This window comes from Microcebus murinus, chromosome 8, assembly GCF_040939455.1.
Source record: "Microcebus murinus isolate Inina chromosome 8, M.murinus_Inina_mat1.0, whole genome shotgun sequence".
Classification (NCBI taxonomy): Eukaryota; Metazoa; Chordata; class Mammalia; order Primates; family Cheirogaleidae; genus Microcebus; species Microcebus murinus.
Window position 1 is genome coordinate 106,342,015 of NC_134111.1, and position 24,529 is coordinate 106,366,543.

Consider the following 24,529-nt stretch of genomic DNA (forward strand, 5'->3'; position numbering starts at 1 on the left):
CAGGCTCGCTCTCACCCGGGTGGCCAGCTCGCCCCCCGTGGGCCTGGCGACAGACCCACCAATGGCCTCATCCCCCTCTGGACTCAGCTGGAGCCCTGTTTGGCCCTGGTCCCGCCACCAGAACCATCTTCCCAGGGACTTCCGGAAGGCACACCAGCCCACGCCCCCACAGGCAGGTCTGCCAACCTTGTTCCCAATGCAGAACCTGAAATCGTCCTGTAGGTCAGCTCCAGCCCCTCATTCACAGTCTGAAGGCTGTCTGGCCTTCCCAGGGACCTGCTGGAGACACCCTTGTCTGTGAGCCCAGAGACAGGCCCACCTGCCCCAATCCCACGCAGATCTTGAAGCGGCCCTGAGTCGATTCCATCCCTTCCCAGCCATGCTCCAGGACCAGTCCCGCCTGCTGAGGGGCCGCTAGGAGACAAGCCCATCTGTGCCCCAGGAAGCAGGCCTGCTAACCTCAGTTCAGCTGCAGATCTTGAAGGATCCCTGGGATCCAGTTACAGCCTGCCCACCCAGGAACCTGACAGTAGCACGCCCATCTGTGCTCCCAGGCAGGCCTGCAGAACCCAATCTCAGCTATGAACCCTAAAGCAACCCTGTGACTCGGTTCCATTCCCTCTCAGCCACAATCTGGGGCAAGTCCTGCCTGCTCAGGGACTCACCCAGCAATTGATTGTAATGTTGTCCCAGAACCAGCTCTGTTCCCCACAGTGTAGAGACTGTCCAGTCCACCCAGGGACCAGAAAGGTTCCTCCTGCTCAAGCCCCTGATAATAGGCCTGCCAACAGTGAGCCCCACTATGGACCTAGTATCAGCAACTCAACTGTGATCTCAGGGGCAATCCCTTCAGCCTAGGGACCCAACAGAAGATCTTTATCTGCCCAAAACCAGCCTGTAAAGACTGGAAAAAAGTGTTTGCTCTTTCAAACACAGATACCAATGCAAGGCTACATGGATAATGAAGAATCAAGCAAACACGACATCACCAAAAGAAACTAATCAAACTCCAGTAAGTGATCCCCAAGGAAATGGAGATCTCCAAATTGCCTGAGAAAGAATTCAAAATAATCGTCTTAAAGAAGCTCAATAAGATACAAGGTAACAAAGACAACCCAATGAAATCAGGAAAACAATGCATAAACAAAATTTAAAGATTAATAATTAGAAACCATTAAAAAAAAAAAAGAACCAAAGAGGAAATCCTAGAGCTGAAGAACACAATGACAAAACTGAAAAATTCAATAGAGAGCTTTAATAGCACATTTGATCACAGAGAAGAAAGACTCAACAAACTCAAAGATAGATTGTTTAAATTAGCCATTTAGTGACAGGGGAGATGGCTGACTAGAGACATCAGTCATCAGATAGTCCCAGAAAGAAGGAAATATTTCAGATTTAAAAAAAAAAAAAAAAAAAAAAAAAACAGCTCAGATGTAATTTCTGAGGGAAAGGTGCCAGAACCTAGAGGAGACTGGTTCCACAGGTAAAAGTTGCAGAGCAGAACAAGGAGAAACAAAATATCAGCAGAGATCAACCCTGGAGAAACTTGGAGCTTGGAAAAGGTAGGTGGGGGTTTCTTTCTCCTTCCCTCACCACTCTGGTAGTCAGCAGGCTCCTGAGCTGCCGGAGAGCTTTTCTACCCTCGTGACCCCAAAAGCTGCTGCTGCCACTGAACTGGGAGCTTCTTAAAAACAAAGCACCAGGCTGCCAGCCCCTTCCGGGTTACTCCCCATCATCACATTCTGGAGCCGAGATAGCTGGTGCCATACTGCTTCTCCACCCATAGTGTGCCTCTGTCCTCCCCAGGGAGTTCTGGTCCTGCGGTTTTCACATCACCTGTTCACATCAGCACACGAACATTTCCCAACTCCCGCCCAGACCGCTGTGGTTCCTGGGCATCTGTGTGATCTGAGAGCTTGGACAGTCCCAGTGGGCTTCCTTCCAGGAAGAAGGACAAAGAGAGCTAGAGGGCTAGCTCTCCTCCATTCAGACTCCTATCCTCCCCCACCCCTCCCCTGCCCACTGCCGCCGAGAGACTGAGCTGGGGCTCCCCCGAGTGACTGCTTCCCCTCTGTCGGTGCATCCTCCGCATCGAGGCTCCCACAGAGAGTGGCGCCCACATTTTCCCTTTGGGGACCTGCACTGGACCTAGTGGCTCTCAGAATGCGAGCTCCCTGCCCACCAGTGCTGCGGGCCTGGCCATTCCCGCAGAGCAGGGCACGCCCCAAAGCGGAGGGGTATTAAGCCTGCTCGAGTACTCCATGGGTACTCAAGTACCATGGAGTACATGAGTACTACGACACGCTTCTCCCTGGCAAGGTCAGGGATTGAGCTTGTGAGACCAGGGACAGGCTTACTCCCAGGACTCGATCATGTTGCTTGGAGGCACAGGGGAGAGATTCGTGAGATTCGTGAGCTAAACTCAGGAGGCAGGGGAGCCCACGTGGGGAGGGCCGAAAGGAGAGCGCAGTGTGGTCTGAGCCACAGCGGACATGTGGATCCCCATCCCCCTTCCCTACAGGAGAGCTGTGCTTTCAGACTGGCGCAGGACCTCAGGCAGGGAAGTTCCCAACCTCTGGCGCCACTGCCGACAAGCTTCTGTTTGCAACCAGACGCCGGAAGGAGACTTGCGGGGCAGGGGAGGAAGGAGAAGAGTGAAGCCCACTCCCGACAGAGAGTCTGTGAATCCCAGATGGCCCCTACCCCATGAGCAGACTTTCTGGTTTGGTGAGGCCACTTCAACCCCTCCATGGTGGCTTTCTCCAGGGGCTTTTCCCTGGTGGTTCTCCCCAGTGGCCTGGGAGCCGACCCTTAACCCCTGCACCAAGACAGCTCTTGTGCCTGTCTTTGCAGAGCCTAAAGGCGGACTTGCCGGACCAGCCCCGCCCAGCCTCTCTCCTCCAACTGCCTCTGCTGTGGAGAATAAGGAGCCCTCTGGGTGCTCTGGGGCCCCTCCCAGCACCTGGGGCATCTGAGGGCTTCTCCTGGGGGACTTGAGCCAGCCATAGGCCCCGAAGAACAACACTGCATCGGCTCTTTTCTGCAAGCACCATCTACTGCCGGGGAGAACGTGTACAGCCCATCACGGCATCTACCGACTTGGTCAAGCAGGGCATGGCTGATTCTTACCCACAGGCACCACCTACCATCTCAGAGGTTAAACTGGGCGTCCCAGTATAATCCACACCGCTGCGGGGAGGGGAAGACAGCAAGACACAGCCCAAGGGCCTGCCACTCTCTAGAAGAGGATCAAAAGTTCCCGGCGGCCCGAGCTGTGAGGGGTCTCCCTCCACCACCGCAGGCCCCTGGACTGACCCGGGGAGCTGCTCAGAGTCTGTGCGGACACGTTGCCCTGCAGAGCAGGCGCGGCAGGGGTTTGGACGCCGCCACTCCCGGGTTTCCGCGGCTGATGCCATCCTGAGCTCTCAGGTCTGCTTGCGGCTCATCTTTGCAGCAGCAGCTGTCGCATCAAACCAGCCAGGCCAGGGAGGGGGCAGGCAGGATGGGTGCTCACCTGTGCCACGCCCTGTGACTGGGAGCCCGGTGCCCCTCCCCCCACAGCATGGGCTCTGAACAGAGGAGGAGCCTCAGGTGTGACGGCCACCATCTGGGAAGCCTTGGTGACTGCCTCAGTGGGACCTAGGCAGGGGGGAGGATCCCGGCCAGCTAGCAGCCCTGGGCTGCCTCTGCGGTCCCTAGGCTGCTGGAACAATCCCAGCATGCAACCGGGCATCCCCAGCCCATTGCAGTCGCCATGCCAGTGGAACAGCCCCCCACCTACGCAGCTCTGCCCCCGGATCCCCAGATCCAGCCCTGAGGCTCCACCCCTGTAACTCCAGAGCTCCTGCTGGGCCTGCAAGACTGTCCCCAAGACCCCAGCATCGTGCCTGGGCCCCAAGATCCCACCCCTGCATTTCCAGCACTGCCACGGGGCTCGCAGAACCACTGAGGTCCAGTGCCCCAACAGGGACCCTCACCCAGCGTCAAGCTGCCATTACGCCTGGGCCTGGCTCTAGGAAACGCCCACAGCCAAGTCACCCATGACCCCTGCCTATGTCGCCTCACCCAGCTGCCACTGTAGCCGCTGCTGGGAGACCCCAGGTAGAGCAACCCCCACAGTGCCAGCTTCCTTGGAGAGAGTCTCACGCAGCCCCCAGCTCAAACTTCCAACGATGAGCTGGGCAACAACCCACCTGGGAGGAGGTCTCAGCCGGGCGGGGCTGGGCCACGGCCGAGCACGCCGGGAAGACCGCACAGGGCCTCTCCTGCGCGCTGTCCACAAAGACGGATTTCAGGTGCAGTACGGACTGAACGGTGAAAAGCAACACCCCCCCAAAATAGAGAAGACCCTGGAGGGGGAGCAGCTTTCCCAAAGGGACGAAGCCATGAGCGGTGGCCAATGACAATGACGCAGCCAGCCCCGAACCTGCGCAGAAAGACGCCGGCGAGGCGAGACCAGGCCATGGAGCTGCAAGAAGCTCCCGCTGGTGACAAAAAGGGCAGTTCAGCTCGATAGAAAAGCGGCAACGGTCACACGCACGCCAACGCATGAGCCGCAGACACGGAACTCCAAACACCGACACTGTAAACGCACGGAAAACGCTCGACTTCGCTTGCCAGCAAGGAAACGAGAAAGGAAACTTTGCAGAGAGCCGTGCGGCGTCAAACCCCAAAACGGAACGTTTTTCTGCAGATCGCGTGGGGAGGGACCAAGGAACCGCAAAGTCACCAAACAGGACGAAGCTGGCGGTTCGGCGGCCCCTCCTCCAGTGCCTGGAGCGTGAGGGAGGGCACGCCGTGTGCCCCGTCCCCGAGTGGTGGTGCCCCAGGGCCTCCTTTGATTATTGTCATCTTTTTTGTTTCGTTTTATTTTTTAAATTGCAACGTTGCACCTGCGTAGGGCTTGTAGCTTGTACGGCGGTGGGCGGCTTCATTGGAAAAACGACGCAAACCGCTAACGGGATTCAGCAGGGAGGCCGGGCCTGTGCCTCAGTCTCCCAACTTCACAGCCCGTCAAAGGAAGACCAGGGCGGGGGCGGCGGGTGGGAGGGAGGCCAGTGCCCCCGCCCCAGGCTTCACCCATGCAGTGTCCAGGGAAGAAAACCCGCGGCTCCTGGCCCTCGGCTACACTGTCTGCGTTCTTCCTGGGACCACGGGACACACCCCGGCCACCCCTCACCGCTGCGACTCTCCAGAGAACACAGGAGCTCCCCGGCTTCCGGGCAGAACTCTGCCTCCCCGAAATTCCAAGCTCCGGGCAGAACCCTGGCTCCCCGAAATTCCAAGCCCTTTATCTCCGTCACAGCCTGCCGGCATTCCTGAGCCACCCCCCTGCTTCCCGAGCCTCTGCCCAGCCTTCTGTGCCCACCAGACCCTACGCCTGCTCCAGCCCAGCTGCCAGCCTGTCCCCCAAGGCCCCCCTGGTGGCACCGCACACCCCCCCCGGGTGCCCACTCTCGAGGGGCCAGGTACAGCGGGGCCGGGAGGGGTGGGCACCTCCCTGCTCACCCTCTGGCCTCCAACCCTCCATCTCCCAGGTCCTGGCCCTCGCGCCGGCCCACCCTCCGCACCCTGGCACGGGGGCCTCCACACGCAGCCCTGGTCTCCACACCCAGCGTCCACAGCCGGCCTGACCTCGCCCTCTGGCCCTTCCACCCGCCTCACGCCCGTTTGCTCCCTGGCCCGCTTCCCTTCCTAGCCTCATCTGGACTCCGCAGCCCCGGGGCCGCCACGCGCTCTCTGACAGTGTCTGGGTCACCGGCGTCACTGGCATCTCCCTGCTGCCCTCTTCCCTCTGCGCTTCAACCACCCCCAGGGCCGGGCCAGCACCTCTCGCCTCTCACCCAGATGGAGGGGGGAGGGGCCGGGGTGGCCTGCGTGGGGGGGATGGGGGTGGAGTCCAGCCTGACAGAGGACCTGGGGGTCCAGGTGGGTGGCGGGGGGGGGGAGGGGGGCTGGGGGAATGGAGGACTGCAGGGAGGGTCCCAGGGCCGGGTGGGTGGGGGGCCGTCCTGGCACATGCAGAGCCAGAGGAAGGGGTGGCCTCAGGCCCACCCTCGGCAAACCGACACCTTAACAGCCGCTGGCCGCACTGCAGAAGCTCCCCCGACCCCACGATGAGACCCCAGGGGCTGGAGGCTGCCCAGGGTCTGGGCCGGTGGGGGTTGGGGGGACGCCAGGGAAGCTGCAGGGGGGCCTGGGGCCTCCTTGGACCCCCCGGGCGCCCCACCCTGCTACAGAGAGCAGCAGACGACGGGGCTGCGTACAGACAGTGGGGCCAGGGACGCCGGGCCCACAGGGCGCTGGCCGAGGAACAAGACGGCAGGATGCCACCTCCCTGCGAGGGTGGGACTGAAGCGGGCCGAGGGCTCGTGGCAGGCTGGGCGGGTGCTGGTGTCCTGTCTGCCCTCCCTCACCTGGAGGCAGCGTGGGCTCTGGGTCCGGAAGAGTCCCTCCTCCCTCCACCTGGCCCCGTGCCGGCCCCAACCCCGCCCAGCCCGGACTGCTGAGTGACCACCCCAGCCAGCACCCACGGGCCGCCCATCCCACGAGTTCACCTTCACAGAGAGCCACGGGGGCTGCCACCCGTGGCCACCAGGGCTGCTGTGAGCTAGGGGGGACGGTCTGGCCTCGGGGCTTGCAGAGCAGAGGCAGGCAGTTCTCAGCACCGCTGGGCCCAGGGAGGCCGCAAGGAGGCACTGGCCTCCTGGGGGGCCGGGCGGGCACGCAGGGAGGCCCCCTGTGCTCTGCACACCACGGCAGTGCTGGGCTCCAAACCGCTCCGGGGACCGACGACGTGGTCCGTGGCGGGCAACCTGACCCGGGCCCCTGCTGCTTTGGGCCATCTCCGAGGTCCAGGCCCAGCTGCCCACGCCACTGGGAGGTTCTCGGTCTCTCTGCTCGGGACGGAGTCTCCAAGACGGGGAGGGCCACAAGGGCCGGGAGAACGGCCCCAAGGACCCCGCCGCCGTGGGCCGTGCCGGCCACTGCGCGGTGGCGCGTCTAGCAAGGGGCCTGGCACAGATCCGGGAAGGGAGCGGGGGCTCCGTGAGTGGGTCCTCCCTGCCCCGCCCCCCGCCCAGACACTGCAGTGACCACGCCGGCCAGGACGGCGCCAGAGTGTGGCCTGCCTGAGCCACGGGGGGTTGGCGTGGTCAGTGGGGGGGGGGTGCTTCAGCACATACGTGAAAACTCGTGACAGTGCAGCACGGACCGGACGGGCAGGTCAGCGGTGCAAGATGAAGTCCAGGGAGGAGTTAAAGATCGAAACGACGAAAGGTAACCGGCAGAACGACCAGATGGAAGTTCAAGTGCAACGGTCCACGGACAGGAATGCTTCTCCCTGGAAAGCATCCCCAGCCGCCAGCCGCCCCGCCGCGCCCACCAGCCGGCCCGAGAGGGGTGGACAGCCTCGAAGACCTAAAGGAAGGGGCCGGGCGCATCTGCCGAGACCACCGCACCCGCCCACCGCACCCCCTCGGCAGCGGGGCCTGGGACCGGGACACAGCCACAGCCGTGCTGCTGCCAGCCACGGTGAGCTGGTCCTCACCACGTGTGCAGAAAACGTGACATTCTCGGTCCTGGTGTGGCACCAACCAGGCAAGGCCACCACCTGAGTCACCCCCAGTCACCCCCTCGCAGGGCACGGAGCTCCTCCTCCCCTGCACCCGGCGCTGCTCTGGCAGCCGAAGGTTCCGCCCCGAACAGAACAGGATTTCTGCCTGCTGGGGTCGCCATGCAGGGGCCACCGACGGGGAACGTCAGGTCAAATGTCACGACCGTGGGGGGAGGGGGGCTCTCGGGAAAGGGGGTCCCTTCCATGCTGGAGTCTGCAGCCCTCCTCCCCCAGCGTCCTGCCTTCCCGGGGAACCCCCACATCTCTTCCAGCATGTGGCACCTGTGGCACCCATGGGTGACACGGCCCCGGTGTCGTGATGCCCCAGCCCGGCCCCTGCACCGTGCATCCCTATCTCCATGGAACCTGCTAGAACGGGGGCTCCCCCAGCGCAGGGACCCGTTACCTTGTCCTCTGGGGGTTCTCGCCCCACCCACCCCCCAGGTATGTCAAAGGACACGAGGTCTCTTTGGGGGTGTTGGCCCAGAGGAGGAAACCACATGGCAGCCACTGGAGCCCCGCGGGTATTGGGGGGGGGGGTTCCAGGCGGAGGCAGCCACCCCCCGATCACATGACCACAGTGTGGGACCAGTGAGTGGGAAACCCAAGGCTCTGAGCTGCCAGCTGCCTCCCAGTTAAATGCAGCAAAACAATCACAAAGTCCCGGCGAGTCACTTTTGAACCTGACAAACTGTGCGATCCGTCTGGAAGAACCAGGCTCGTGATGACCGCCTGGGCCCGTCTGGGCAGTAAGAGGAGGAGGGCGGGTTGTCACGGTGGGTGTGACTACGCATGGCAGGCCAGGGTGGCAGGGCACGGTGACAGCCACCACCATGCCCAGGAAAGAGAAGCGGGTCACCTGTCACCACCGGTCACCGTGGAAAGACCTGGCCGGGGGCTGTCATGCCTCACGTGGAAACTGATCATGAAAACCGTAACTGAGCCGGTCACAAAGTTACGGCGAAGCCACAGTGTAGCAAAGCAGCTGCGAGAAGCCGGGCAAAGACGCTCCTTGCTCCACAACCGACCAGACCAGGACGTCACCCCACACCCAGCAGCCAGACCCCGAGGGGCGGGAGGGGACGGAAATGACAATGAGATGAAAACTCCGGTGCGGTGGCGTTCACCCTGCAAGAAAGCTCCTCCCACGTTGGGCGGAAGGGGACGAGTTGGGGACATTCCTACATGTCAGGAGGACCGGACAGCTCCGAGACCCGGGGCACGAAGAAAACAGACGTCGCAGGGACGGGTGGAGCAGACGTCCAGGCCCAGTCGGAAACGCAAGGGGCCACGGAGGCGCCCCCAGTTCTAGACCCCGGGGGGCTTCCCGGAGAACGTTCTAGAACGTGAACCTCAAGGTGCACCTTCTTGACATTTCACCGAGGGGAAACACAGGCCGAGGGTACAGATGTGCGGCGTGCACGCTCAGCGTCGTTTAAAGGGTGACAGCGAGACAGCGATGTCGCCACCGATGGCATGGTGCAGGTGAGCACCAGGTGATGAGGGAGGGGCGACGGACCCACGCAGGTGCCGGAAGGACAGCCGTGGGCCGCAGGCGTGACCACGCCGCCTTAACCGAGACAGAACGGCGGGCGCGCGCAGGGGGGCGCCCAAAGTAACGCGTTCCCCAAGGCGCTCAGGATGCTGCTCCTTGGACAGCGAGATTAAGGTTTCACCGTCCTCATCCATCCTGTCACTGTCTTCTCTTTCCAATAAGCGAATATCGTGCACATCACCAGAACGGAAAATAATAAAGTTATTTCGATTTGGGGACAATTACGCCGCGGAAAAGTGTTTCCCAGCACCCCACAGAAGGCCGCACTTATAGCAGGTGGCGGCCGGCCGCTCCCCCGTTCAGACGCCTGCGCGCCGCTGCCGCCTGGCTGCCTGCCAAGCCACGCAGGCGGGGCCGGAAGGACACGCGGGGTTGGCCGTGGCGAGTCCTGGGTGCCAGGATCATTCGTGTTTTCTTTTTTTTGGCTTTGCACATATTCTCTGGCTTTTATAGAATCATGTGTGGCAGCACCAAAGCAGCCCCCTGAGCGGCCCTTTCCCTTCTAGCAGCTCACGTACTCACGCCCTCCCGGGGCCACCGCGGCCTGAGACCGGCCGACATGGGGTACCGAGGCCCAGCCCCGGACTCTGCTGGGAGCCCCATAAAGCCACGCAGTGGGGGTGGGGTCGGTTCTCCCCCTGCCCGGGCGCCTTCCTCACCCTTCTGGGCGGCTTTGCCGGGGGCACCCCGCAAACCCCCGCGTAGGGAGCCCGTCTTTGGCAAGAGACCAAGGAAATCAGGTAAAACGGTCGCCACCGGCAGAGATGCGCCAGATGGGGCCTCCCCCGCCTGTCACCACGCCCCCTCCCAGGTGCGGCCCCAGCCACCCTGCCATGGGCGGCATAGCCCCATCCTCCTCCTCCTCCTCTGAGGACAGGGCGTCTCCAGCCCGGGGCTCCCCGAGGGGCCGCCGTCCTCCTTCCTCCCGCCCTCGCTGGGCATCTCGCTGCAGACCCGCCCTGGCCCCATCCCGGGGGGTGTCTACGCACCCGCGTCCCCAGAACACGCGGCCCACGCACACGCTCCATGCACCCTGCTCACGCACCCTGCTCACGCATGGGCACGAAGAGCAGCAGGAGCCGGCGGGCAGGGACAGGGCCGGCCCCCACGGGCTCCAGGAAGGTCACAAGCCCCAGCGCCTGTCCTGCCCCCCGCGCGCCCGCCCAGAAGAAGGGCAGAGGCAGGCTCGGCCCTCGCGGACACGAGACGGCCCCGGAGCCCCAGGCGTTGCCCGGCTGCGGCAGACCAGGGTGCAGACCGCCGCTGTGATAAACACATGCCCCATGGGGCGGATTTATTACGAGGTCGGGGTGGGAAGATGCCCCCGCTGGGCCGGAAGGTCCCACAGGGTGGCGCCCGGGGGTGGCCCTGGCTGGGCAGGGAGGGTCTGCACGGCCTGGCCCCTGCCCTGCCTCGGGCTTCCAGCTGTTCCTTCACTGGGACGTTTCTCCCTGCAGGGACATCTCCTCCAGGGGGAACCCTGGACAAGGAACAGGCGTGGGAGGCAGGTGAGGCGCCTGGGCCGGCCGGCCTGGGGGCCCTCGCGGGGAGGCGGAGGTCTCTGAGCCGTGCAGCCCTGCGCCAAGCTCAGCCCGCGGCTCCACCCTCGGACCACGCCTACGCTCTGCACGGCGCAGGGGGCCGCCAGTCCCGCCAGGTGCCACGCCGGGGGGCTGCGACCACACCCTGGGGTGCACCCCACCGCAGGCGCCTGTTACTAAATGCCCCGTTTGTAGAGGAGGAAAGAGGGGCAAGCGGCGAATGGCTTCAGGGGCGCAGGCCCAAGCCCAGGGGTCAGCCCGGCCCCGCCCCCACCCCACCAGGCCAGGCCTGGGACAGCGGCCGAGGCCGGACACCGAGCACACACAGCCCGACAACGCCCGCCCCCGGCCGCGCCAGGGCCTGGTGCCGGGCCACGGCCCCGCGCCCTCAGCTCCTCCTTGGTCCCGCCGAGGAGGACGGGCAGGGGCTGGTTCTAGAAGCAGATGCCTGTTGACACCCACGCTGGGAGAGACATGAGAGGGCGGGCTGGGAGGAACCTTCCGGAAGCAGCCCCGTGGCCAAGTGCGCTGCGGTCCGGGGGCGCTGGTGTCCGGCGGAGCCCCTGGGTGTCCACGTCCCAGCTCCGGGGCGTGGCCAAGCGTGGCATCACCCCTGCACACGGAGGGCCGGGCCGGCTCCCTGGCCTCCAGCCGCCCCTCCCCGCCCTTCCCGGCCAGGAATTCCGGAAAAGCCTCTGGATTCTGCAGAGACTTCGAGGAGTGACGGCCGCTCTCGGCGGCCACCCCACGGCCTCGCCTCTGTCCCCGGGGTGGCGGCCCCCGCCCGCCCGGCCCGGCCCGCGCCCGCACGCACCCATGGCCATCAGGTCTCCGCAGTCCTTCTTGTGGAACTCGACCCAGGCCCGGGTCTTGCAGATCTTGCTGCAGGTGAGCATGCTGTAGCAGCGGGCGCAGGGCGACAGGCGCACCCCGATGGAGCGGCCGCACTGGTAGCAGAACTTGAAGAAAGGGATGCTGCAACGGGGCTCGGGTCAGCGGGCGGGCCGGCGGGCCTCCAGGGGACCCGCCTCCCACCGCCGCCGCCCGCCAAGGAACCCCGGCCACCACCTGTGCAGGCCCCAGGCTCCTGGGACGTTCCCCGCCAGCCCCAACCCCACCATCCCCGCGCAGGGCGGCTGTCGGGAGGGGACCAGTGCCTGCAAGCCCTCGTCCTGAGGATGTCCAGCGTGGCATTGTTTAGAACGGGAGACAGGCGCTCCGAGCCCCGAAAGCCACCCAGGTGCCCCCCGCCCCCGTTGTGGCCTGGTTTAGCAAACGCCACATCGGAGAGACCACGGCGTTGCCACGGACACAAGGCTGGGGGCTCAGCGGGCAACAGCACTCGGAGGACCGCGCGGAGCCTGCGTGTGGGGTAGCCGGGAAGCACCGGCCCCCCTGCCTCCGTCCCCAGCTCAGGAGGAAAGCGAGGCTCCCGCCCCACCCCAGGCTCCCTCCCGGCCGCTCTGGGTTTGCAGGGTGGGGACGGCCCCTGTCCCCTCACCCCGGGGCGCACGGGCAGGTAAGAGGCTGTCCTGGAACAGCAGGGGGGGCCCGGAGTCAGACTCCCGGGGAGAGGCCAGCAGTGGAGGGCGAGGGAGGGCCAGGCGCAGCCCCACCGGCCAGCAGGCCTCGCGACCGGCGGGGGCGTCTTGGAGAAGCAGAGTCTGGGCTCAAAGCGCCACCGGCCGCTGTCACGGGGAGGGGGGCTGGATGCAGGCCGCCGGTGACCGCCGGGGCAGGGCTGCCTGGACAAGGCCAGGCCACCCAGGGGCCAGACTCAGCGGAGGCCGTGCCGGGAGGGCTGGCGCAGCCGGGCGGGGCCCTGCAGCGAGTCCAGACCCGCGGGCACACTTACCGCTCCTGCTCCGGCTCAACCTGGTCCTTGGGCGGGCCGGGGCTCTTCTTCCTCACGTTGTGTCTGGGCATCAGCTCCCCTGCGGCGGAGAGAGACGTGTGTGAGTGCTCGGGGACGGTCACCGCCTGGGCCCCCAGTGTCACGCCCACCTGTCACAGGGCCCACCTGTCACAGGGCTCGGGCCTGGAGGGAGGGGCACCCGGCAGAACCAAGGGGGGCTTCGCTCCTCGGCTCCCCTCTGCTCCCCGGCCTGTGCCCACCGTCCGCAGCCCCCCGGGCGCCCTGCTCCTGCCCCGCCCACCCCCGCCCAGGGCCCCCTTTCCACCCGGCGCCACCAGGTGCCTCCTGGCCTCGCCCAGCCCACAGCCCTCTCCGGGGGGAGACACCGGCTCTGGTCTCCTGTGGGGTGAGCGGGGACCCCACGGTCACTGCCCAGAGCCCCGTCACGCCCCGCCCCGTGCCTCCCCTTCATCTCCACGCCAGTCCCCCCAGAAAGGCCACCTCACCTTGCTCCCCGGGCACCCTCCCTGCCTGCCCACCACGCCCAGCTGCACCCCACTGCCGTGGGTGGGGGAGGGGGGACGTGGACCGGGGGGCCCCTCTGTGACTGTGCAGCCGCTAGGGCAGCAGGGAGATGCTATGGGGACAGGTGACACCATGGCAGGACTCAAGGGGAGGCCGTGAGCCTGTCGGCGCCACCAAGTGCCTCTTTAAAACCCAGACGCGCCAGGAGGACAAAGGGGGTTTCCGTTTGCATCTGCCGAGTGTGGGACTCTTTCCGGGAGCCCCGTCCCACTGCGGGGACGTTCCACCGCGGTCACCTGTCACCCGTCGGCGACACTCTCGCCGTTTCCCACTCCCGGCTGTCACGGGGCATGCCGCCATACACGCCTCTGTGTGGACACCTTTGTCCCCGAGGTGGCGTAAGGGACAAAGTCCCCACTCCCCTCCTGAGGGTAGCACAGCTGCAAACCAGCACGACTCAGCAACCGTAGAGAGACGCGGGACCGGACCTCGCTCCCGTGCAGGCTCTGTAACTGTCAGCCTCCGTGTCATCGGAAAGCCACCGGGCTCAGACCCCACGCTGCTCAGAATTTGGAGGCGAGGCCCCCCTGGGCCCGCCGGGGCAGCAAAAGCCCGTCTTGCAGTTCTCCCGCGCGGCTCTCGTGTGTCCCCCGCCAGGTTCGAGGTGACGGTGGCTGTCAGGTGGGGGCTTTAACGTTTGGAGGCGCCTACAGACGGGTCCCCACGATGCCGGCCGCCTTACGTGCGCACCAAGGGCCGGGGCAAGGGCGCCGGCTCGTGCGCACCAAGGGCCGGGGCAAGGGCGCCGGCTCCTCCGCGTCCTGGGCACGCTCTTCGCATCTGGCGCCCTGGGTGCGGCCGGCCCGCAGGCGCCAGGCGGCGTCTCAGGCGGTCCGACTGCAGGCCCGAGGGCGGGGATGCCAGACGCCCGGCAGGTGCTCGGCAGGTGGGCGTTAGTGTGTCTTCTCTGGACACGTTTCTGTCCGTGTCTAAATCCGGTCACTTCTCTGTCACTGAGGCGTGAGCGTCCTCTGCGCGTCCCCCAGGCAGCCCCGTGGGACGCGTGCGACCCGCAGCAGCCTCCTCCGGTTCGGTGGCTGTCTCTTCGCCGCCTTGACGGTGTCCTCGGCAGTACAGAGTCTTTGCTGCAGACAGCACCCAGTCACCCTGCTCTCCTTCCGTCGCTCATGCCTTGGGGTCCTGTCTAGGGATCCACTTCCAGACCCAGGGTCGTGAGTGCTGACGCCTGCGTCTTCTTCTGGGAGAGTCAGCTTCAGCTCTGACACTCGGGTCTCCGTGGGTGTGCCGTGCGCATGTGGGGTGAGGTGAGCAGGAGGGAAGGGGGGCTGGGGGTGCTGTGTGCAGGGGAGAGGGGTGGATGGCTGGGAGGGGGTGGGGTGCAGGGGTGAATATGTGGGATGGAGTGGGGGTGCAGGGGTATGTGGGATGGGGTGGGAGTGCAGGGGTGAGTATGTGGGACAGGGTGGGGGTACAGGGGTGAGTATGTGGAATGGGGTGGGGGTGCAGGGGTATGTGGGATGGGGTGGGGGTGCAGGGGTGAGTATGTGGAATGGGGTGGGGGGCAGGGGTATGTGGAATGGGGTGGGGAGCAGGGGTATGTGGGATGGGGTGGGGGTGCAGGGGTATGTGGGATGGGGTGGGGTGCAGGGGTGAGTATGTGGGATGGGGTGGAGGGTGCAGGATCAGTATGTGGGAGGGGGTGTGGGGTGCAGGGTGAGTATGTGAGGTGGGGTGTGAGGTGCAGGGGTGAGTATGTGGCAGGGGGTGTGGGGTGCAGGGGTGAGTATGTGGGAGGGGGTGTGGGGTGCAGGGTGAGTATGTGGGTGAGATGGGAGTTCAGGGGTGACTATGTGGGGTGGGTGCAGGGGTGAGTATGTGGGGTGGGGTGCAGGGTGAGTATGTGGGTGAGATGGGGGTTCAGGGGTGACTATGTGGGGTGGGGTGCAGGAGTGAGTATGTGGGGTGGGGTGCAGGGTATATGGGGTGGAGGGTGCAGGGTGAGTATGTGGGGTTGGGGTGCAGGGGTGAGTATGTGGGTGAGGTGGGGGGTACAGAAGTGAGTATGTGGGGCGGGGTGCAGGGTATGTGGGGTGTGGTGGGGTGGGGGGGCAGGGGTGAGTATGTGGGTGAGGTGTGCGGTGCAGGGGTATGTGGGATGGGGTGAGGGTGCAGGGGTATGTGGGATGGGGTGTGGGGTGCAGGGTGAGTATGTGGGATGGGGTGTGGGGTGCAGGGGTGAGTATGTGGGATAGGTGGGGGTTCAGGGTTGAGTATGTGGGACGGAGTGGGGTGCAGGAGTGAGTATGTGAGACGGGGTGGGGGTGCAGGGGTGAGTATGTGAGACGGGGTGGGGGGTGCAGGAGTGAGTATGTGGGACGGGTGGGGGTGCAGGGTGAGTATGTGAGACGGGGTGGGGGTGCAGGGGTGAGTATGTGGGATGGGGTGTGGGGTGCAGGGGTGAGTATGTGAGACGGGGTGTGGGGTGCAGGGGTATGTGGGACGAGGTGCGGTGCAGGGGTGAGTATGTGGGGTGAGGTGGGGTGCAGGGGTGAGTATGTGGGGTGAGGTATGCAGGGGTGCAGGGTTGAGTATGTGGGATAGGTGGGGGTTCAGGGGTGAGTATGTGGGATGGGTGGAGGTGCAGGGGTGAGTATGTGGGACAGGCTGGAGTGCAGGGGTATGTGGGATGGGGTGGGGTGCAGGGGTGAGTATGTGGGATAGGTGGGGGTTCAGGGGTGAGTATGTGGGATGGGGTGGAGGGTGCAGGGGTGAGTATGTGAGACGGGGTGGGGGTGCAGGGGTGAGTATGTGGGACGGGGTGGGGATGCAGGGGTGAGTATGTGAGACGGGGTGGGGGTGCAGGGGTGAGTATGTGGGATGGGTGGGGTGCAGGGGTGAGTATGTGGGACAGGCTGAAGTGCAGGGGTATGTGGGATGGGGTGGGGTGCAGGGGTGAGTATGTGGGATGGGGTGGGGTGCAGGGGTGAGTATGTGGGATGGGGTGGGGTGCAGGGGTGAGTATGTGGGATGGGTGGGGTGCAGGGGTATGTGGGACGGGCTGGGGTGCAGGGATGAGTATGTGGGGTGTGCAGTGCAGGGGTGAGTATGTGGGATGGGGTGGGGTGCAGGGGTGAGTATGTGGGATGGGTGGGGTGCAGGAGTGAGTATGTGGGATGGGGTAGGGTGCAGGGGTGAGTATGTGGGATGGGTGGGGTGCAGGGGTGAGTATGTGGGATGGGGTGGGGTGCAGGGGTGAGTATGTGGGACGGGCTGGGGTGCAGGGATGAGTATGTGGGGTGTGCGGTGCAGGGGTGAGTATGTGGGATGGGGTGGGGTGCAGGGGTGAGTATGTGGGATGGGTGGGGTGCAGGGGTATGTGGGACGGGGTGGGGTGCCGGGGTGAGTATGTGGGGTGTGCGGTGCAGAGGTGAGTATGTGGGATGGGTGGGGTGCAGGGGTGAGTATGTGGGACGGGGTGGGGTGCAGGGGTGAGTATGTGGGGTGTGCGGTGCAGGGGTGAGTATGTGGGACGGGTGGGGTGCAGGGATGAGTATGTGGGGTGTGTGGTGCAGGGGTGAGTATGTGGGACGGGTGGGGTGCAGGGGTGAGTATGTGGGACGGGTGGGGTGCAGGGGTGAGTATGTGGGGTGTGCGGTGCAGGGGTGAGTATGTGGGACGGGGTGGGGTGCAGGGGTGAGTATGTGGGATGGGTGGGGTGCAGGGGTGAGTATGTGGGACGGGGTGGGGTGCAGGGGTAGTATGTGGGGTGTGCAGTGCAGGGGTGAGTATGTGGGATGGGTGGGGTGCAGGGGTGAGTATGTGGGACGGGTGGGGTGCAGGGGTGAGTATGTGGGGTGTGCGGTGCAGGGGTGAGTATGTGGGATGGGTGGGGTGCAGGGGTGAGTATGTGGGACGGGTGGGGTGCAGGGGTGAGTATGTGGGGTGTGCGGTGCAGGGGTGAGTATGTGGGGTGTGCGGTGCAGGGGTGAGTATGTGGGACGGGTGGGGTGCTGTGGTCTGACGACATCAGTGCCCCTCAAACGCTCATGCTGACGCCGAGCCCCAGCGTGACCACTCGGAGCTGGGCGCCCGCGAAGGGGTGAGGGTCGGTGCCGGCGGGCGTCCTGGGCGCAGACAGCCCCTCCCCAGACGCGCCCACCGGGCCTGGCGTCCCAGCCCTGAGGAAGAACCCGCCTGCGCGAACTCCCGCCCGACGGCTGTGTGCGTGGGAGGGGTGAAGGGCGAGGGGTGGGCGGGCACGGGGGACCTAGGTGTGGGCTGTGTGTGGCGCACGTGTGAGGACGTGGGCTGTGTGCACGCACGCATGTGCACACGTGTTAACACATTGGCTGGGTTGTCGTGTGGAGGCGGGTGGGTGTGGGTGTCAGTGTGTGCAGTGGTTGAACTGCAGGGGTGTGTGGGAAAGGGCCCATGCAGGGGTGAGTGGACATGGAGACGAGCGCCGCGCTCTAGCGCTGGGCGCACCTGGTGCCGGCAGGTGCCCCCCTCCCCGCAGCAGGGCCTGGCCCCAGGGCCCCTCCCTGCCAGGCACCCCAGCCCGGACCCTCCGCCACTTCCCCTGCAGGACCCCTCGGAGAGCAGGACACAGGGGCTGGGCGGGCAGCCCAGGGGCAGGGCTCCTGCGCCCCTCCCTGCCCCGCCCCTGCACCGTGCGCCCGGCCCACCGTGCACCGCACAGCGCCAAGCACAGCGTCACGGCGAGCAAGGCCCCGCCCCGCAGCCGCCGCCCACCTTTCTTGCTCAGGTACAGCAGCGCGGGGTCCCACTGGCTCTCCTTGGCGAAGACGGCGCGGCGCAGGTGCGCGCCCAGGTACTCCAGGACCCTCTTCCGCTCCAGGAGCGTCTCCCGCTCTCCGGGCATCAGCGCGTGGAAGGGGCAGTGAGCGATCTTCCGGTCCTGCGGCGCGGCACGCGCGCGCGTCACCACCGGACCCGCCGCCCCGCCGCCGCAGGCGGCCCTGGGGGCGAGAGCGCCCGCCCTTCTCCGGGAGGACAGACACACGGCCGAGGACAGACACACGGCCGAGGACAGACACACGGCCGCGCCCGGCACGCCGCAACCCTGCGGCGGGTTCTCTTCTCCCGCGCGGGGCACCCCGCGGAGCCCGCGCCACCTCCCTCGCCGCAGGACCGTAGCCCTACCTGGAAGAAGTGGAAATAGCCGTAGTCGACGGCCGTGCCCACAGCCACCTTGTCCCCCTGCATGAGGATCACCGGCTTCAGGATGTCGGCGCCATGGTGGATGAGCCGGTCGATCTGCGGAGAACGGAACGGGCGTTGCAGGGCTGTGTCCACGCTGCCGGACGCCGGACCCCAGGCCCCATGCCCACACCGGCCAGGCGCCAGGGGCAGCTCGAGGGCAAGACCCAGCTGGACAGCAGCCCCCAGGCAAGACCCGGCTAGACAGCAGCCGGAAGGCAAGACCCGGCTGGACAGCCCGGCAGGGCCGTGGTCACCGGAGACCCACAGCGGCCGCCCTGGCAGGCGCGGCAGAGTCAGCTGGGCCCACGGGCTGAGTCTCGCCACGCAGTGCCAGCGTGAGCCCAGGCTGGGCCACCCCTTGGGGAGCCCCCCGATACCCACCTGATGCCGTCGGTCACGCTACTGCTCAATAGGCGTGGCGGCACGACGGGTCTTGTTCTTCCTTGCACCCCAACATGCCCGCATGGGTGCTCGGTGAGACAGCGAATGCACGGGTGTGCACGGGTGGGTGTGTGCGTGCATGTGTAGGCCCAGTGGCTGTAAGCATCTGTGTATGTGCAGGCACACGCGTTTGTGGGTGGGTGTCCGTGTGCCACATGCGGGTAGATACATACGTGTGTGCGTGACTTGTGGCAAACACACCACGTCGACGGGCTCTGGCACAAGACACCCAGTTCTACCCAAGCAAGCAGCACCTGCCGTGTTTCCCCAAAAATAAGGTAAAGTAAGCCCTACCGGTAAAGTAAGCCCTAGCAGGATTGATGTATGTTATCAGTAATCATTACAGTTATATGTTAAATAGTTCCTAGCACTCTGGAAGGCCTAGGCGGGCAGATCATTCAAGGTCAGGAGTTCGAAACCAGCTTGAGCAAGAGCGAGACCCCGTCTCTACTATAAATAGAAAGGAATTAATTGCCCAACTAAAAATATATAGAAAAAATTAGCTGGGCATGGTGGCGCATGCCTGTAGTCCCAGCTACTCAGGAGGCTGAGGCAGGAGGATCACTTGAGCCCAGGAGTTTGAGGCTGCTGTGAGCTAGGCTGACGCCACGGCACTCTAGCTTGGGCAACAGAGTGAGACTCCGACTCAAAAAAAAAAATTGTTATGTGCCCAAAAACTTAACCAAATTTCTTTGTCAGTTGTCTCTTTAACCATAACAATTCTAAGACCTTTGTCACCAACAGACCATTACTGTTTTACTTTTGATTTGTCTCAAAAGGTGGTTTGTAACTGACTGCAGTGCAGTTTGCCTCTTCAAGGAAATGTATACAAAGGGCCCGGACAGGTGCCCCTCGGTACCTGTGCAGCCATCACTCTGGAGCCCACACCACCCAAACTAAAACACAAAACCAAAAAGATAAACTTCCACGGTTTTAAACCTGATGCATTCACGAGGATTGCCAGCCCAACCTCACGCAAAACCAAAATTAACCAAACGGAACTAGACCAGTTCTTCTAATGACTGTTGTTTAAACATGATTGCTTCTCTTTATGTTTTGTTTTCCAAAAGCCAGAACTCTCTTTTCTTCTTTTGAGCTATTTGCAGCTCACAGCAAACTGGGAAGGTGTATTTTTATAAACAATTTGAAACATTTTTTTTCTCTGTACTTGATTTCTCCGGGATTTGGGAACTATTTGTGAGTATTCTTATTTTATGGCCATACAGCTATCTGCACGAGTCCGGTGAGACTCTGTTTCCTTCTATGACGGGACGGAATCAGAGATGCTGGGTGGCTGGAACTTTGAGGCACGCCCAGACTGCCGTGAGGAATTGGGTTAAGTTTATAAGGTCAATAAAGCCCTCCGGAAAGGTGCCGTCCTGACACCCCATCTGGGACATTTCCTGACCTACAGAAGGGAAAATGTCACTTGCTGACAGGTGCGGGAGCCCCAGGTTTCTTTGGGACCCTGAGAAAGAGGAACAGACCCAATTCACACGGGAATCCACGGGCAGCGAAACCCTTGCTCTGGCTCGAGAAGCTTTAAGTCTCACCTGAGATTCCTTATGGGGAAAAAAATTCCAGCAAAGCCAATTAAAAAAATAAAACAACATAAAGCCTATATGGCCAGCGATTGCTCTTACTGTGCTTTATGCAAATAATCAGGCTAAGTGTCAGGAGACCCGAATTTATTTTACAAATAAATGGGTCCTACTATGACTAGCCTTCACTAGAAAATGGGAAATTGGAGAAAGAAAAATTGTCTCAAAAGACCCATTATTTAAACTCCTAGCCTATTTGAGTTTTTTTTTAACTACTTATCCAAAGTTTTGATTCAATCATGGGTTGTTTCTTGACTACAAAAAAAAAAAAAAGTTACAATTTTCTTCCTGATGTTTTTATTTGGCTCCTAAGGGAATAGTTTCCTTCCTCTGTTCCATTCTAACACCCAAACTCCTTTAACTGCCTGTTGTGAACGTTGTTTGTCCCTCACTTTACTCCTGACGTCCTGACAGCGAAGCCTGCAGGGCCCGAGCTCTGTCTGGACCCCACCGGCCTGGCCGCCGTCCACCGCCCCTGCCCTGCTGGGTAGACGCGCCCCCCCGCCCCAGGCCCAGGGACGCCGGGAAGAGGCAGGCCCGTGAGATTGTCAGGGTCAGTTTGAGGCATAAATTATCTCAGACTCCCCCAAATCAGGGACAGGCTCACAGATGCAAAAATCCCTGAAGCCGGCCGGGCGCGGTGCCTCATGCCTGTAATCCTAGCACTCTGGGAGGCCGAGGCGGGAGGATCGCTCCAGGTAGGGACTTCGAAACCAGCCTGAGCAAGAGCGAGACCCCGTCTCTACTAAAAAATAGAAAGAACTTAGCTGGACAACTAAAAATATATAGAAAAAATTAGCCGGGCATGGCGGCACATGCCTGTTAGTCTCAGCTACTCAGGAGGCTGAGGCAGGAGGATCGCTTGAGCCCAGGAGTTGGAGGTTGCTGTGAGCGAGGCTGACGCCACGGCACTCACTCTAGCCTGGGCAACAGAGTGAGGCTCTGACTCAAAAAAAAAAAAAAAAAAAACTGCATCCGCGTTGGGATCAGACATGTGTCGCTGTAGCCCTCCCCGCTGCCCCCCGGACTGTGATTCCTGAGGGCCACCCCCGCACCCTCTCCTGGCAATGCACCACCGACCACGGAGTGACGGTGACAAGCCGCGGGACGCGTGCGGAGGGCTTTCTTGTCCTGGCCTCGCCTGTCTGACGTGGAGGGAACACGGACCCACGAAAGGCCAGGAAGCCCCACTGCACGAGTGCGCAGTTCTCCTTCCAGGGACCCTCGCCACTCCTCCGGTGGTCGCTTGTTAAATCTGTGCATTTGGCCCCGCTCCGTGTAAAATCCCGTTTCCTTTGTCCCCCAGCCCCAAGCGCGAGTTCCTGAACCAGGAGCCGTTCCCCAGCCTGCCGGAGGGGGGCATCCGGGGCTGAAACCGAATGAGAAATAAAGCTCTCTTTTTTCCAAATTATAAACCTGTTTGTTTGTTTGCAACTAACACGCCCAAAGGACAGGGCTCTACCGCAGCCTGAGCAGCAAAACACGGAGAGCCGGTGGGCTGAGGAGCCGGCTGCCCTGGGGTGCAGCACAAGTCCCGCGTCCCCGCCCTGGCCTGTTCACGGCTCGCTGTGCGGGCGGCCAGGCCAGAAGCAAGACGAGGAGAGACCAGAAGGAAAGTGGTGGCCCCACACTCAGGAATCAGACGGGCGACTATTTGGAATCCCCCCCCAACCCACCCCCTACAGGCACCGAGATCCCTGCGCGGATAGCCGAGCCCGCCCCGCAGCTCCGGGGACGCAGAGGCTGAAAAGCATCTGCCAAAGTTCCCGGCTGAGCCGCCATGAGACTCTGAGAGGACACAGGAGGAAGCTCCGCGGCGCCGCATGTGACCGAGAACTCCTGGATGTGGCACGAAGGCTCAGGCAACAGAAGAAAGAGCAGACTAAGTGGGCTCCGTGGAAACTAGAACCTTCTGTGCACCAAAGAGCAGCGCCGACACAGAGAAGCCCGCAGAACGGGAGAAAATGCCTGGTCAGGGATCAGCCCCATTCAGAGCATACGGAGAATTCCTAAGAACGACAACGAACAACAACACGACTCCAAACCGGGCGAAGGATCTGAGCAGACGCTTCTCCGGAGACGACATGCTCAGACCAAGGACACGGGGGATCACAGGGGCTGGCGAGGGCGGGGCCGCCAGGACCCACGCCAGGGCGCTGCAGAGCCCACCCCGGCTGGCGGGGTGCCACGCGGAGCCGCCGCGTTGAAAACGGCACGTCAGTTCCTTAAAAACGTAAACACAGGGTGGCCGTTTGACACGGCCGCCCCACTTCCGGGCGTGCACCCCAAAGAACTGAAGCAGGGCCCTCAAGAGGCGTCTGTGTGCGGGGTCACGGCGGCGTGATTCATGCCAGCCACGGCGTGGCAGCAGCAGGGTCCCCGTCTGCCGACGAGCGGGTAGGTGGGGTGTGGCCCATCCACACCGCGGAAGGAAGGGAACCTGACACCTGCTCTTGTACCACATGGACGGCACTTGGGGACACTGAACGCTGAGTGACAGGAGCCAGCCACAGAAGGACGAGCGCTGCCCGGTGCCACTCCTGCGAGGGCCACGCAGGGGCCGGGGGCACGGAGGCGGAAGCGCAGTGCTGGGCGCCGGCCGGGGGTCATTTTGACGGGGACAGAGGTCGGTTGGCAGGACGCAGCAGTGACAGAGACGGGCGGCCCGATGGCTGCACGACAGCGTGAACAGACGTCGCCCCGGCCGGCGGCGCCCACGGGGGTGCAGACGGCGACGCCGACGTCATGGATGTGTCACCACAATTTTTTTAAAAAGCTGCGTAAGGCATGACCTCATTTTGGCAAAAAACTTAGAAACAAAAGAACCTGAAGTGAGCGTCGTGACCTATGCTCGCGGCAAGCTGCGCACGGCAAAGGCTCCGCTGGGGCAGAGCGCGGCCGCCAGAGACGCACAGACGCGGGGCAGAAACCCCTTCCCGCCCCCCCCTTCCCGCCCCCGCCCCCGCCCCTGCTCAGACGGCCTGCAGCTCCGAGGAAGGAAACCAGGCTGAACACGCGGCCCGAACGCGGGCTGGACCGCGGCGATGGCCCCATGGAGCGCTGGGCCAGGCCTGCGGAAGGGCTCCCTGGCGGGTGGGTGCTGGGCTCGCACCTTGCCAGGGCCGCTCCCCACGGCCAGGAGACGGGCCCCAAAGTCCCGCCTGGCTGCCAGCACCGGCACGTTTTTCTAAGGAACGTGCAATATTTTGTTCTTTCTCGACCGTTCAGACCACTGAGGCTTGGAGGGCATGGAGCCAGCGACCCACCACCCGCCAGGACCATGGACGGGGGTTCACTGCAGGAGGGCGCACCCCCGACACCCCCACAGGCCTGGCCCTCCCCCTCCCCCGCCCCCGCCCCCACCCCCGCCTCCTCACCAGGGCCAGCTTGCAGTCCGTGCTCCGCTGGGTCTCGTAGTTGAGGTCGCACACCACACACAGGGCGCTGCCCAGGCCCCTGGTCAGCGGCAGGTTGGGGTCGGCCCCCTGGGACAGGAGCTCCTTCACCACCTGGGCACACAGACAGGCCGTCGGTGGCCACCACGCCACCTGCCCTCACCGAGGGGGGACCCCAGAGCTCGGCCACACCGGGACCGGGCACGGAGGCCCCGCCGGGGCCACTTCCCGCAGATCCCACCGGGAGGTCCACGGCCGCCTGCCTTGCAGAGGACGGCGCTGGGCGCGGAGGGGAGGAGCTGCACTCCCCCCGGGGGGCTGGTTCTAGCACCTTCTCTGCTCTGCCCGGCTGGTCCCGGCGCCCACTCGCCTCCCGGCCCCAGGCAGCGGCGGCCGCAGGGCAGGTCCCCCGCACGCACGGGGCCAGGGGCGTCTGTGGGCTCCCTGGATGCCGCCCGCCCCCGCGTCACTGTGGCCACTGAACCGGAGGCAGAACGGGGCACGTCTCGTCTGTGGCGACGTCCCCAGCACCTGCCCAGGTCCCGCCGGGAGCCCAGGAGACGAGCGGACACGGCCGGGCAAGCGTCACTAGTGCTGGCTCTGAGGAGCTTCTGCCGCTCAGCCCGGAGCTGTCGCCACCCCGCCCCCGGTCTAACGGGGGGCGCGGGACCACACGCCTGGCCGGGCCAATGGCTCCACGCGTGAGGGGGGCTGGCCCGTGCAGAAGTCCCGAGAGCCCCACCCCACGTCACCC

The 24,529-nt window shown here is 63.7% G+C and overlaps 1 protein-coding gene across 1 annotated transcript in view; it reads right to left on the bottom strand.

Moving 5' to 3' along the window:
• ANKMY1 (ankyrin repeat and MYND domain containing 1) overlaps positions 1–24,529 on the bottom strand; it is a 59,496-nt gene that overhangs the window by 2,443 nt on the left and 32,524 nt on the right. The window contains exons 13-17 of the mRNA XM_076005402.1: positions 23,758–23,889; positions 18,279–18,392; positions 17,868–18,033; positions 12,570–12,648; positions 11,529–11,689 (exon numbers count right to left, since the gene is read on the bottom strand). Coding sequence (XP_075861517.1) covers positions 11,529–11,689; positions 12,570–12,648; positions 17,868–18,033; positions 18,279–18,392; positions 23,758–23,889 — 652 coding nt within the window. The remainder of the gene's footprint in view (positions 1–11,528; positions 11,690–12,569; positions 12,649–17,867; positions 18,034–18,278; positions 18,393–23,757; positions 23,890–24,529) is intronic.